Source organism: Choloepus didactylus, chromosome 10, assembly GCF_015220235.1.
Source record: "Choloepus didactylus isolate mChoDid1 chromosome 10, mChoDid1.pri, whole genome shotgun sequence".
NCBI lineage: Eukaryota > Metazoa > Chordata > Mammalia > Pilosa > Megalonychidae > Choloepus > Choloepus didactylus.
The window spans coordinates 102,314,262-102,329,026 of NC_051316.1; the positions used below are offsets into that span (position 1 = coordinate 102,314,262).

The 14,765-nt window shown below is 38.3% G+C and overlaps 2 protein-coding genes across 2 annotated transcripts in view; one reads left to right on the plus strand and one right to left on the minus strand.

Moving 5' to 3' along the window:
- Positions 1 to 877: 877 nt before the first annotated feature.
- LOC119545322 (putative UDP-GlcNAc:betaGal beta-1,3-N-acetylglucosaminyltransferase LOC100288842) lies at positions 878 to 3,214 on the minus strand. Its single transcript, XM_037850818.1, has 2 exons — positions 3,209 to 3,214; positions 878 to 1,990 (listed from the first exon to the last, which is right to left on the minus strand). The coding sequence occupies exons 1-2, from the start codon at positions 3,212 to 3,214 to the stop codon at positions 887 to 889; spliced, it is 1,110 nt and encodes a 369-aa protein (XP_037706746.1). The 3' UTR covers positions 878 to 886.
- A 2,783-nt stretch (positions 3,215 to 5,997) lies between these two features.
- Positions 5,998 to 14,765, plus strand: part of FBXW2 (F-box and WD repeat domain containing 2) — a 45,331-nt gene continuing 36,563 nt past the window's right edge. The window contains exons 1-3 of the mRNA XM_037797353.1: positions 5,998 to 6,117; positions 6,219 to 6,327; positions 10,862 to 11,371. Coding sequence (XP_037653281.1) covers positions 10,882 to 11,371 — 490 coding nt within the window. The 5' untranslated portion in view covers positions 5,998 to 6,117; positions 6,219 to 6,327; positions 10,862 to 10,881. The remainder of the gene's footprint in view (positions 6,118 to 6,218; positions 6,328 to 10,861; positions 11,372 to 14,765) is intronic.

The window sequence follows — 14,765 nt, forward strand, 5'->3', positions numbered from 1 at the left end:
TCAGAACATATGTTCTTAAATGCTCCCTCTTCCTTATTGAACACTTAACATTTGCCAAGTCAGTGCTAAGCACTTGACATATTTCATTCAGTCCATTAACCCTAAGATTGTTTTAATAACAAACTGAGGCTTTGTAAAATTTAATAACATCCAAAAACATGATGCTAATCATTATTATGACAGGGATTTTCAAGGTGTTACTTTGGGGACACTGAAAATCTCAGGAACCCCAGGATGGGAACCATTGTTCTAATGCCTAGTCATTACACAAAAGAAATAAAAAAGGGTATACATAACATGAATTGTAAATCTGTTGCACCCCATCTGTGAAGCAGTGCCTGATTAGTACTTGATGAAAATTGTTTTTAGAGATCTAAGTCACTACAATAGTGATCTTTAAATTAATATATACTAGGTGACTAATACTTTGAGATTAGGTTTATTTCCACCACCCAGATTACTAAAATGTTTCCTGCTTGCAGATGAGACTAATATTTTGTTATAAAAAATCCTTATATAATGTTTTCTTTTAATTCTTAGGATTCTCAAATATCAATCACCACTATCACTGAGTCATGACAGTCCCATGGAATGTGATAAAGTATTCACGATTTAATTGTAAAGAGAAACAAGATGTTTGGTTATAATTAAATTTAAAATTCCCTCTTTTCTGAAAGGAAGGTTTTATTTTGAAAAGAATCATGCTATACCTACTTAAATTACATAAAATGAAATCTCAATAAGATCTAGTACATCAGACACTAAACATTTTGCAACTTGGTAAGTACAATGAAAGACTCAGAGAAACTACATAAAACAGGAGGAAGGAGGCTTTCTATAACAGGATAGAAGGTAATTTAAAAAGGATAGGCAAGGAAAATAAATCCTAATCACCAAAATACATAGCATTGTTTTCTGTGGTACCTAAGTGAAAACGTTTAAAGCTGTCAAGGTATGTCAGAAGTTTGCAGGAAATGAGCCCGTAGTAAGTTTCAAACAGAGTACATTCTTTACCATCATTGATATCCTTCCATGTCAGAAGCATTTCGGGTTCTGTAGTTTCTGAGGAAGTGAAAAGGAACTTATAGCAACATCTGTTGTATCTGATGTGCCTCTTCCCAGAAAACCTTGAACTGTGGGTGGGTATAAGCCCAATGGATTTAGCGCAAATTCCTACAAACACATCAGCTGGCACTATAATGGGTACTTCTTTGAAAACCACATACATCATCTGAGCCACATCCTGGGACATTATAAAGGCCTCACCACTGCAATAATCTGGGTAGTACCCTTCTGGGTACTCACTAAGAGGGACAAATTCTTGGCTGTAAGGGTCTCTGTTGGGTCTATCCTGATGGATAACTCTTCCTACATAGAAATTTTTGAGGTGTTTTTTCAAATTGAGAAGATAGTCCACTAAGCTCGGTAAATTGACAAACATCTCTTCGTCAACCTTGAGAATGAACAGCACATTAGGACAGAAAGTTACAGCCCACTGTGTCATGGCAATGATCTTCAAGGTTTGGTTTTCAGAACTGTCCAGGAAGATTCCTTCAATTATATCGTTGTTCTTACGGGACTCTTCGTCTATCTCTTGCTGGGTGGTTACCAAAACAGGCATTCCCAAAGCAAACAGTGTGAGAATGGGGTGTCCTCGGATACTGGTCACGTTACCCCAGGTTTTCCTGATGAGGTCCCGCCTTGTTCCATTTCCTGGGTTACTGAAGATTAGAGAAAGCAAAAAAATGTTCTTCCCTTTACACACCTCTGGCTGGCTCAGTATATAATATTTGGAGAGATTACTTCTTAAGGGCTCCACATTCAATTTTCTTGCCTTATCCTTAATTTCAGTAACTTTCATATCTATGTAAGGCAGAGAATGTAGAAAGTACTCTTCTACAAAGTCAGCCCCAAAAAGCAAGGCATGAAATAGGATGACATTAAAAAGGATGAAACACCACTGGTGAGTCCGAAGCCTGCAGAATACCACCTGAATAAGAAAAGAACATGTATTCATTCAAGCTACTTCTCCATTCCTGTCTTTCCCTCCATGGAACCATGTATGAACTTCTATGGCAGCACTTAGCAGTACTACACTCTATTTTAAGTGTTTGTTTGTTTATTATCTTACTCTCTAACTAGATGGTAGTCTCCTAGATAGCAGCCATTATGTCTAACTGTTCTCCAGTGCTGAGTCCAGTGTTAGGGACAAAGTGAACACTGAGTAAAATGTTAGTTGGTTGGTTGGGTGCTTGTTTGGATGAAAACCTACTATATACAAGTAGCTGTTAGAAACTGGGAAAGAAAGGAGAATCAAACACAGACACATAGATATAAAGTAAAAAGTGGCATCACTGTGGTAAAAGCCTGTAGGAAAATATATGATGCTCTTTCTTGAATTGAAGCACTTGGGTTGGTTTCTTCTCTAATTACAACAGGTCAAGGGCTGTTTTTCCATGCAGTGGTAGCTTTTGATGGCCACTGAACACCGGCTACTATCAAACATTTATATTCTTTTAGTATGACTCTCCAATTTAATACTGAATCAGAATCTATTTTGACAGTGTCCCCTAATCCATCTGACATGTCTGTCAGTGTCAGCAGATTCCTGCTATTTGCATAGCACTACTCCAGAGATTTAAGATCTCTGTGGAGAGCTTATTCCACCTATTCAAAGGATTTGGAAATTTTCCTCTGGAAGGGCATACAGGGAACATTAAAGGGGGTTAAAGCCGTATTAATTGGAGCTTTGAACAACAAAACTTCCCCTAATAATAGTTACCTCTTACTGAGCACTTGCTATGTGCCAGGCACTGTGCTAAGCACTTCACACATTTGGCTCATTTAGTCCTGTAATATCCCTTTTGGATAGGTTATCTCCAAAATTAAGTTGAGCATATGAACAGTTGAGTAATTTGTGCAAGATCTCACAGTGAATTGGGGGGTAGAGTAAGGCTATGATTTTAACTCAAGTCCGTCATATTCCAAAGCTCACTCTTAACCATTGGAGAATCTTGATTCCCATCTTTATTTTTCCATGTCCATTGAATAAGAAAAAAACCATCAAAACAAAATAACCTCCTAAAATTGTGATCTGAATTCCTTTCCACTTTCTCAGTGCTGATGATTTGCACATAGAAGAAAATTCAGCCTCTTCAAAGCCTGTTTTTATAGATATCAAATGCCTCAAAGATGATAAGAAACTTACCTGCATGTTGTCTGGGAGCAATTTCAGAGCTTTGGAAGTTATTGAGTCCAGATGCCAAATTATGCCCAAATGTATCTTAGTATAACTCGAGTCTAACAGCAACTGAAGTAAAGTACTTTGTGCCTGAAACTTTAAGGATAAGGTTTCTTGCCAATCAACCTGAGCTTTTGTCCCAGAATACCTGTTGGCTGCCTAGGAGAGCAAGTGCTGATCATATTACAGCTAGAATGAATCCAGAACAAAGAACAGAGAAAGCAAACCTCTTCAAATGCTCCAAATCTTGTGTACTTCATGAAACTGACCCCTCATCCTTATGCTGAGTCCTTGGTGAAGTGTTTGTGGGAGCTCAAAGAACAGTTCACCCACATCACCTGTCCACAGCATCATCACACAAGGAGAAATGCTGTATATGATGTTTTGGGGTACATCTCAAGAAACTGAACAGTTGGAGTAATTCCTGCTTCCTGGTACATGCACAGGGAAGAAACTTACTAAACATCAAGGAATACTTGCCATTTCTAGTTGGCAGCAAGGTTTTGTGTGTCTCCCTGGAAGGGATGCTGAATTCCTAGTGTAGGATATACAGCAACTTTACCAAATTGTCAGGCATCCAAACTACTTCCCTCAAAGAAGTTTACCTCAAAATGGAAATCAACATGTTCATTTTAGCGTGAATTGAAGAAACTATGCATTTGACATTTGTTACATTTCTTGTAATCCTGGATAACTTATGTGTAGGAATTATCCCAAACATTATTTCTACTAGAAAGTTTATTTCAAGAAAAGAAACACCATCCAACATATATTCATGTTCCTGTCACATAAACCAGAAAACATTTCATCTTTTTCTTTTCACATGTTGATCTTCCTACCTGCCATTCACAGCAGTTTTTGTAGTTATTTGGCTAAGAATAACTCATTTCATTTTCTCAACAATCATCATGCAAACTTGGAGATTTTTCCAAAGTGGGAAAACCCAATGTTAAAAAACCCATTCAAATGAAAGGGAATTTTTATGTATACTAAATTAAATAATTAGATAGGCCTTGTGAGTAATTAAACACAAATTTTTACTTTGCCATTTTCTTTTCACATTTTAGAGCCATAAATTTTGCTCCTGGAACTCCTCTGGCCTTTAACTTACAGTTTGGGGTCCTTTGTCCATGAGAAGCTCAAACAATATTGTCTCTGGGTCAGCTTCAACTGGAGTTTCCAGTTTGATTCATCAAATCCCTACCATACTGGGTTAAGACTGCTGCAGAGATCTGGGTTCTTGGTTTTCTTGATTTCCCTGCTACTGCCTTCTATTTCATGGTGGTTATGCGATCTATGTAACTCGATCTTCCTAAATTTTCTTAAAGTGTTGTCATCAGGCACTTTCTGGCTTAGAAGTCTTACAGTAGCTTTATTGCCTACCAAATAAAATTATCTCTCTTGATATCTGACTTTCAGGACCCCATACCTGGCTCCCATGCCACATAGTCAATGCTGTTTCTCACATTTGAAGTATCCTAGATGAATTCAGGATGCTTGGAGACTTGACTGTGCTCTACCCCTAACTGGATGTGTGAATGTCTTTGTATTATGTCTATATCATAGGACAACATTTTCTAATATGGTAGCCATTAACCATATGTGGCTATTTAAATTTAAATTAATTAAAATTAAATAAAATTTAAAATTTCATACCTCAGTTATGCTAGAAACATTTCCAAGGTTTCAATAGCTACATGATGCTAGTGGCTGCCGTACTGGATAGTAGAGATAAAGATCACTTGACTCACTGCTGGAAGTCCTATTGGACAGTGCTGGTTGGATGGATGAGAAGGTGTGTGGGATGTGTAAGTATGTGTGTGCAAGCTGTTTATGAGCTTTTACAGAGAGACCAGGATAACTTGCACTCTGGAGTCCACCTGGATTGAAATCCTATGCCCGTCAGTTACTACAATCTTAGGCAAGATCCCTTACACCTCATTCGGCCTCAAATTTCCCATCTCTAAAAATGGGGCTAATAGTAGTAACTATCCTGCAGGGTTGTTGTGAGAACTGGGATAATACATATAAAGTGCTTAGAAGAGTGTCTGGCACATAGCGAGTGCAGTTTTAGTTCTTAATACTAAAAGATTTACATACTTCATCTCCTTCAATCCTCAGAACAGCCAGATGAGGAGGGTACTACCATTGTTATGCAGATAAGGAAAACAAGGCCAGAGAAGTTCGGTAACAAGGCCAAGATCAAGACCAGAGAGTGGAAGAGCTGGCTTTCAAATCTTGAAAACATTTGACTCCCTTGTCTCCCATAACAGCCCCCCACCCCCGCTCCCGCCCTCTTAACCTTGCTTTATTTTTCTCCTAGCAGTTGCTAAGGCTTGCACCGTGGCTTTCTTGGTTATTTGTTTGTCTGCCTCCCCCCTCCCCCACTAGGATGTAAGGCCCAGGCAGTCAGGGATTTCTGTGCATGTTAGTCACTAACTCTAGCTCCTAAAACAGTGTTTGGGACATAGCAGTTGCTCAGTGGGTTGTTTGACTTTGGACACGCAGGTCTCAACTTCTCTGAGCCATAGCTCCCTCTCCCCTGTAAAGTAAGTATAATAAAAGTGCCACAGAGTTGGCGTAAGACCATATTGAATGAAAGACATGAACGCACTGTATAAATTCTGATACATAGCACAGAAAAAACCTTCGGTTAAGGAACGAACAAGAAAAAGCCTCAACCCAGCCGTACCGCGCGTGCTCCGCCTCTACCCACGCTCTCCGCAACCCCCCCCACGCCCTCGGGGCGGAGATCGGAAGTGTAGACGCTTCCGCTGGGCGCCGTGGAGCGGAGGGACGCGCGGAGATGACGCAGGCAGCGCCGGAAGCCGCTCCCCTGTGAGGTTGCGGACCTCGAGCAGCGGCCTCAGGTCTAGGTTTGTATGTGAGGCGGGGCTGGGTCATCGAAGGGGCTTTTGGGCGCCGACGCCTCTGCTGACTCGCCGCGCCACCGCTATTTGTCTTTCTGTCGCTGCAGGCGCCATGGCTGCGGAGCGGACCCGGCCGCTGCGAGGCTCTGGAGGCCCGAGCGCGCCCAGTCGGTGTGAGCCCGGCGCGAGGTCCCGGGCCCAGGGGCGCTCGCTCAGGTCAGTGCCGCGCGGAACTCGGCTCTGGAAAAGGGGACCTTGGGGTCGACGAGCGTGTGAAGGGATATGGAGTTCATTTTAGAGACGGGAAAATTAAGTCTCGGAGTTTCTGACTCCTAGTGTCTCCGTTTCCTTATCTGCAAAATGGGTTAATGATGTCCCAGGACTACCTTAAGTTTGAAAGATGCTGAAGTGTGGACAAGTGGTTTATTGAAGTAGAAAGTGCTGTACTAATGTGAGGGACTGCGCCGTAATTGTGGGTGTACGTTGAAACAGGTGTGTATGTGGGTTGCTGCTTGAAATAAAGCAAAGATCACTTTATTAATGCTAAGTGATAATGGTAGCTGGCATTATTTTAGGCTTGCGGTGTGCCGGCTATTATGCTAAACGTTTTACATGCATTTTCCTATTCTCGCAAAAACCCTTGTATGTAATGCTCCTCGTGGTTACATTTTACGAGTGAGGAAACTGGATCAGAGATAGGTGAAGTGATTTGCCCACGGTCACCCAGCATCAAGTGAAGCTGCAGAGCCTATTATTTGTAAACATTTATATTCTTTCAAAGATTTCTTATTCTTAAAATGAAAAAACAGGGTTTTAATAGAGAGTAGGTTCACATGATCTGGAATTCAAAAAGGTAAATAATAAAAAGGGCCATCTCACCCCTGTTCCTCTTCTCTCCAGTGCTCTAAGGAAACCAGTGCTACCAGTTTCTTGAATGTCCCAAATGTATTTTATGCATATGTAAGTTTATAGATATATATATATATATACATTTTTCAAAGCCTCTGTACTCCTTACCTGCTGATGATGCTTGATAAGAAAAGAGGGAGAAGATGAAGCCTCCTCTACCCCCACAAAAAAGTCTTGTTAGGGCCAGGACCTGGTGGAGAAGAGGAAAACACCTTCAGACTTTCATCCAGAATATCATGTCTCTAATAAGACCTAGGAATATAGTTTTTTGTTTTTTTTGTTGTTGTTTTGGAGGGGAGAGAGGATGAAGTGTTGAGCCTGCCACTTTGTTTGGAACTCTGGGAAAGTTACTCCACTTCTTGGGCCTTAAATTTCCTCACTTATTACTTAAAGGCAATAGTAATGATAGCTTCCAAGCAATTGTGAAGATCAAATGAGTTTATGAAATGTTTTTGAGTAGTACTTTATCTTTTAAAGCCAATGCAAATATGAGAGTAGCCTAAGAGCACATAGGGAGTTAATGACCAAACTCAGGCCTCTGTGAAGGGAATCTCTCCGTCACACCACCCATTTCCTCAGAGCTTTGTGACTGTTAAAATTGAGAGCATGTGGGCATGTTTAATATTTAGTCTGAGATGGGGAAAAATGGCCAAGACAGCAGGGGAGAAACTTTGCGATAGGATCATAGAGCTAAAAGGGATGTTAGTGATTATCTAGTCTATTCCATCATCCTAAGCTTCAGTGCCACAAAAAGCTTTCCTGTTGGGCATTCATAATAATAAAACTTACAATAAGTACTGTTAGAGTTACGCTAACTGGGCACTGTGCTAAGCATGTTCCTGCTTTGTTTCTGATTCTCATAATCCTCAAGGTAGGTGATGGTTTCCGTTTTACAGATGATAAAATTGAGCTTAGAAGTTAGTTGAATATGCAGGTGATCACATAGGAAGTGACTGAGTCAATATAAGATTTGACTGACTCCAAAGCATTTTTGTTTATCCTGGATATACCTGTATATACAGCTGTCCTTGACTTTGTCCAGTAATGGCAAGCTCACCATTCTGGAGGTAGTTATTCCCTTGTTAGAGAGCTCTGATGATTGGAAAGCTACTCCTGGTATTAAAATCCCTCTTCCTTTGGTTTTCCCCTTTTGGTCTTTCGTGCCAGTACATTACTTTCCTAGAGGCTCTCTTGAAAAGAGTCTTTAAAAAGTCACTCTAGTCTTATTTTTTACCTCCTCCAAAGTCAGAATGATTTTTTCAGAAAACTAATAACTGGTGTTTTGTAATAGTTCATTCTACAGCATTAATGGGGCCTGCTTTATTACCAAAAAAAAAAAAAGATTCCCTTTTTAACAGCAGTCAAAGGTGAAGTGGAAAATGACTTCCCATAAGGGGTTGAGTAGGAAAATAAACTCTTATTAGGAGTTAGGAGAATATGTAATTCTTTGGAATGACTGGGTTTTTAAAAGATGCTCATTGGAAAGTTTGCCCTCTACTCTTCAGTGGTGTCACAAACATATTAATTTGGCATATTGTAGAATGACTCTTAGTTATTTGAGAGTGATAGGAAGCAAGTTAACCCTGATAATGTTTAAATAGTTATTATAAATTTGCGTTGTGGCCATTTAAATAATAATCCAACTCTCACAAATGTAGTATTTATCCTACAGATAAATGGCAGTACACTTTTAGGTGTAATCGAGGCAGCTCCCCATACTTTTCTATATAAAAAATGATTCCAGGGCAGGTATTTTGGTGTGTGTTTTTAATTGAACTGTGGTACCAGCAGTTGTTGCAAATCTTAACTATTTGCAAAATCAAACATTTGAGCTTTGTCTGGATGCCATTCCCCATAGATGATTGAAAGTAAAACATTTGAGAGGGAAATTCTATTAGGAGTTAGCTGGTCCTTTCACCTGGATGGTCAGGTTAGCTCCCCCACTCCCCATTAGTTAGTGGTTGTGGCATAGTATGAATATCACAGAAAAGGATTATGTCTTTTTTTCTGTGAATAATTACTTTCAAAAGGTTTTCTAGAAATGTTATAGAGGATTGTTGGGTTTCAGAGAAAGAAGAGGGCTTGTTGTGATAAACTGACAAAACTTTCAGTGAACTGATTTTTCAGCACCCTAGTAAGTGATTAAAATAAATCAACAAATTCTATCTAGCCTAAACCCTGAGACTACTCTTGGTACTATCTTGCAGTCCAGTCACTGTTCCAGAAACCAAAACTATTGGACAGCAGATGGCGTGATTGGAAAAGTTTGGTCACTTCTACTAATAAGTTAGATTCTTTTGTCTGATTGAATTCTTGTCAAATTTGATATTGGAAACTTACTGAAAATGATTTTTACTTATCTTATTTACAAAGTTGAAAGATGAGATGTGACTATTTGTGTAGATCTAGATGAAATGTCTGGAAAGAAATTTATTTTCCTCTTCCACATTAATTTAGACATAAGTTTTGCAGATAGTTTGACAACCTGGTGGGAAACGGAGTGATCAGATTAGAGGGAAAGTTTTTTTAATCATGGAAAATTTAAATGAAAATTTAAATAAGAGAATAATGAGTTCTCATGTCCATTACTTGGCATTAACAGTCATTAACACATGGCTATTCTTGGGATTTTTACTGGTTTGCTTTATTTTTTGTTCTCTTTTCATTAGCTTATTCCCCACCATTAAGAGTGAGTTCACATCCTGACACAGTATATAATGCTGGGCTCTTTAAAATTTGTCTGTTAGCTCTGCAGCAATTTGTCATTCTCCTAAAGGTGGTACATTCGAATAGGCACAGTGTCCCTAGAGCTGATCTGGTTGTGGGTCTTCTAGTAGTAATTGACTGTAGAGGGAGACAACTTGGTATGGTTGGAAGAATACTGATCTTGAGACCACTGACCTCCTGTCTGTTCTGTTACTATTTTGATAGCTCTGTGATTGTAGGCAAATCATTTAGCTTCTAGGACCCTCAGTTTCCTCATCTGCAAAACAGAGATGATGTGATACCTGTTTTGGAGTGTTTTGTAAGCACTGAGATTATTCATTTGCCTTATTTGCAGGCTTCCAGGATCCTCATGGCTCTCTGGAGGTTAAGAGTTGTCATGGTTAAGAATTGTCACCAGCTCATATGAGGCTTATAAAAACAGACTATGTAAGACCAAATGAGACCTTTGGTAATTCATGTTCTAACATGCAGAACCTTAAAGGAGGTGGAAGAACCAGAATACCTGAGGCACATGCCTTATTACACCTGCTTTCTTTTCCTCCTGTACCTTTTTGCCTGAACATCAATTATAAAAGCAAATAGCCCATCATTTAATTTCAGTGACAGGTCAGGTTGTGCCTAGCATGATAACTAATGCTTTAGGTTACTGCTCCAGAGACTTGATTTCTTGTCACATCCTGTTGCTTATTTTTGTGACTTTAGTGCCCGAATGTGTGTTAAGGAATTCGTTAAGCATATAGTTTATAATGGTTTTGATGGGGTGTGTATATAGAATACACTATTTCATACTGAATACTTTGTAAATCTTTTAAGGTGAAGATGCATGTAGCATGTGTTAGACTTCAGAAGGAACAAATCACAGTCACTGACATAAGTTTCACTGACATGTTTCAGAAATCATAGTTTGCTGAAAGTGTGTTTTCTCAAATGTATTTTTTTGTGTGTGCATGTAAAATTTTTAGATACAGTGTATTAACTATAAAGTTGTAATGTAGTAACTGAGCATAAAGTTGTAATGCAATTTTTACACTAATTTTTAATACATCATTTGTTAGTAGTCTTGCTTGAACAGTCTTTTTGAGCAGAACTAATACAATATTTTGATGTGCCACAGGTAAATTTTTCCATAACCTTATGGAGAGAAAGGACTTTGAGACATGGCTTGATAACATTTCTGTTACATTTCTTTCTCTGACGGACTTGCAGAAAAATGAAACTCTGGATCACCTGATTAGTCTGAGTGGGGCAGTCCAGCTCAGGCATCTCTCCAATAACCTGGAGACTCTCCTCAAGCGGGACTTCCTCAAACTCCTTCCCCTGGAGCTCAGTTTTTATTTGTTAAAATGGCTTGATCCTCAGACTTTACTCACATGCTGCCTCGTCTCTAAACAGTGGAATAAGGTGATAAGTGCCTGTACAGAGGTGTGGCAGACTGCATGTAACAATTTGGGCTGGCAGATAGATGATTCTGTTCAAGACGCTTTGCACTGGAAGAAGGTTTATTTGAAGGCTATTTTGAGAATGAAGCAACTGGAGGACCATGAAGCATTTGAGACCTCTTCATTAATTGGACACAGTGCCAGAGTGTATGCACTTTACTATAAAGATGGACTTCTGTGTACAGGTAAGAGATGCTGGAACTGTCTTTCTGATTTTTGCATTCCATATAATATAATCTTAAAAAAAAAAAAGGAAAACAACCAAAACACTACTCCTCAGGTTTGAGAATGACAGGTGTTGATTATGTGTCATATCTATAATTGCACCTTCTTTTCCCCATTCCTGAGTGTATTACCCCTCTTTTTCTTTCCCTTTAGAGAAGACAGTCATTGTTCAAGAATTCTACAGGAAGAATGAGCTTTAGGCATTCTTTTAAATTTTTTTTAATGCTGTCATTTTATTTTCTTATATAGCACCTGTTGTGCATAAAAGTAGTTCTTGTCTTTTGAATATATATATGTGTTTTTTAGGTTTACAGAAAAAGCACACAAAAAATACAAAGTTCCTATATACTACGCCTCAAAAATAGTTTTCCCCATTATTAACAATTTGCAGTAGTGTGGCACCTTTGTAACAATTGATGAAACAATATTATTACAATTATTCTATTAATTTTGGTTCAAAGTTTGTATTAGATTTCACTGTTTGCCGTACAGTCCTATAGATTTTAAGAATTTTATTCTAGTAACATATATACAGCCTAAAACTTACTCTTTTAACCATATTTGAATACATAATTCAGCAGAGTTAATTACTTTCACAATGTTGTGCTATGATCACCACCATTCATTACAAAAACTTTCCATCACCCCAAACAGAAACTGTACAATTTAAGCATTAACTCTTCATTCCCTGTCCCTACCTGGGCCCCTGGTAACTTGTATTCTAGTTTCTGAGTCTGTGAATTATTTACTCTAATTATTGCCTATCAGAGCATACAATATTTGTCCTTTTGTTTCTGGCTTATTTCACTTGGCAGGATGTCTTCAGTGTTTATTCATATTGTTGTATGTATCAGAACTTCATTCCTTTTAATGCCTGAATGATATTTCATTGCATGTATATACTATGTTTTGTTTATCCATTCATCTGTTGATAGGTATGTGGGTTGCTTCCATCTTTTGGCAATTGTGAATCATGTTGCTGTGAACATTGGTGTGCAAATATCTGCTTGAATCCCTGCTTTCAGTTCTTTTTCCTGTATACCTAGAAGTGGGATTGACGGGTCGTATGGTTATTCTAACTTAACTTTCTAAGGAACTGTGAAGCCTATTTTCCACAGAGGCTACACCATTTGACATTTCTCCCAATAATGAAATGAGTGTTCCTTTTTCTCCTCCTCCTCCCCAACACTTGCTATTTTCCATCTTTTTAATAGCAGCCATTCTAGTGGGTGTGAAATGGTATCTCGTTGTGCTTTTTATTTGTATTTCCCTAATGGCTAATAATATTAATCAACTTTTCATGTGCTTTTTGGCCATTTTTATATCTTCTTTGGAGAAATATATGTTCAAATCTTTTGCCCATTTTTAATTGATCTTTTTATGGTTGAGTTGTACAATTTCTTTATATATTCTGGATATTAAACCCTGATTGGATATGTGATTTCCAAATACTTTCTCCCATTTTGTGGGTTATGTTTTTACTTTCATGATAAAGTCCTTTGCACAAAAGTTTTTAATTTTGATGAGGTCTCATTTATCTGTTTCTTTTGTTGCTCATGTTTTTGGTGTAAAGTCTCAGAAACTATTGCCTAACACAGGTCCTGAAGATGCTTTTCTGTGTTTTTTTTTTTTTTTTTTTTCCTAGGAGTTTCATAGTTCCAGTTCTTACATTTTGGTCCTCGATTCATTTTGAGTTAATTTTTATTTATGATATGAGGTGGGAGTTCACCTTCCTTCTTTCGTGTATGGATATCCAGTTTTCCCACCACTATTTGTTGGAAGAGACTGTTTTTTTCCTGACTGAGTGGACTTGGCACCCTTGTCAAAAATCAACTGTCCAAAGACGTGAGAGTTTATTTCTGAATTCTCCTTTCAATTCCATTGGTCTGTGTCTGACCTTGTGCCAATATCACACTATTTTGACCATTGTAGCTTTGTAATAACTTTTGAAATCTGTAACTTATAAAATCCTCCAAATATGTTTTTCTTTTTCAAGAAGTTTTTCGCTATTCGGGGCCCCTTACCCTTCCATATAAATTTGATGATTGGTTCCTCCATTTCTGCAAAGTAGGCTGTTGGGACATTGATTGGGATTGTGTTGCATCTGAAAATTGCTTTAATCTAATCTATGAGCATGAAATGTCCTTTTATTTATTTAGGTCTTTTTGAATTTCTTTTAGCAATGTTTGTAGTTTTCTGTGTATAATTCCTTTACATCCTGGTTAAGTGTATTTCTGGATGTTTGATTCTTTTAGTTGCTGTTGTAAATGGAATTTTTTCTTAATTTCCTCCTCTGATTGCTCATTCCTAGTGTATAGGAACACTGCCATTTTTTGTGTGTTGATTTTGTACCCTGCCACTTTGCCAAATTTGTTTATTAGATCTAGTAGTATTGTTGTAGGTTTTTCAGGTTGTATACATATATATGTATATATATACACATGTATATATATAATCTTGTCATCTGCAAATAGGGAAAGCTTTACTTCTTCCTTTCCAATTCAGAGGCCTTTCATTTCTTTTTCTTGCCTGATAACTCTGGCTATACATTTGTTGAATAAGAGTGGTGACAGTGGGCTTCCTTGTCTTTTGTTCCTGTTCTTAGAGGGAAAGCTTTAAGCAGTTCACCACTGAGTATGATGTGAGCTGTGGGATATTCATATATGCACTTTATCATGTTGATGAAGTTTCCTTCTATTCCTAGTTTTTTCCCTTCAAAATAATTTTAATACAATGGATGTACTTATCTAGAAATCAAAAAAACGTGGTTCTTCTGACCTACTGGATGTCATGGAATAACATCACTGAAAATGAAAATCATTTTGTCGTGAAAATGATTTAACGGTGTGCCTTCAGATGGAATTGAACTATTTAAAATTGAGTTTCCCAGGAAAATAGGCACTGATTTCTAGAAGGAAAGTCACTCCTTTTTGAAATATTGATTGAGCCAGTATGGCTAGTGAACTTTTCCTTTTCACTAGCATAAAATAGCCCAGTGCAGGATTCTGGATTCAGCTGTAATCAGGTGTGCACAATCATACTGCAGTGCTTCTGCCACAGCTTTGCCAAAAGCCAGCTTGTTCCCATTCTCCAGATGTGGAGGGCTACCCCAGTTTCATTTCACTGGTCCATTTCTTTCCATCTTGCAATTGTCTAGCAGTTTACAAGGTACCCTGCCTCTTACCCACTTAAACTACTCTTCAAGTTGATTAGGAAAACTTGTTTTAAAAAAAATTTAAAAGGGCATCACGTTATCTTGTCCCGGCCCGCGGGACGATCAACGGAAGCTCCAAGTCCTGTGAAGGAACAATGGTATGGGACAAGAGACACGAAGAATGACAGCAAGACAGGTTT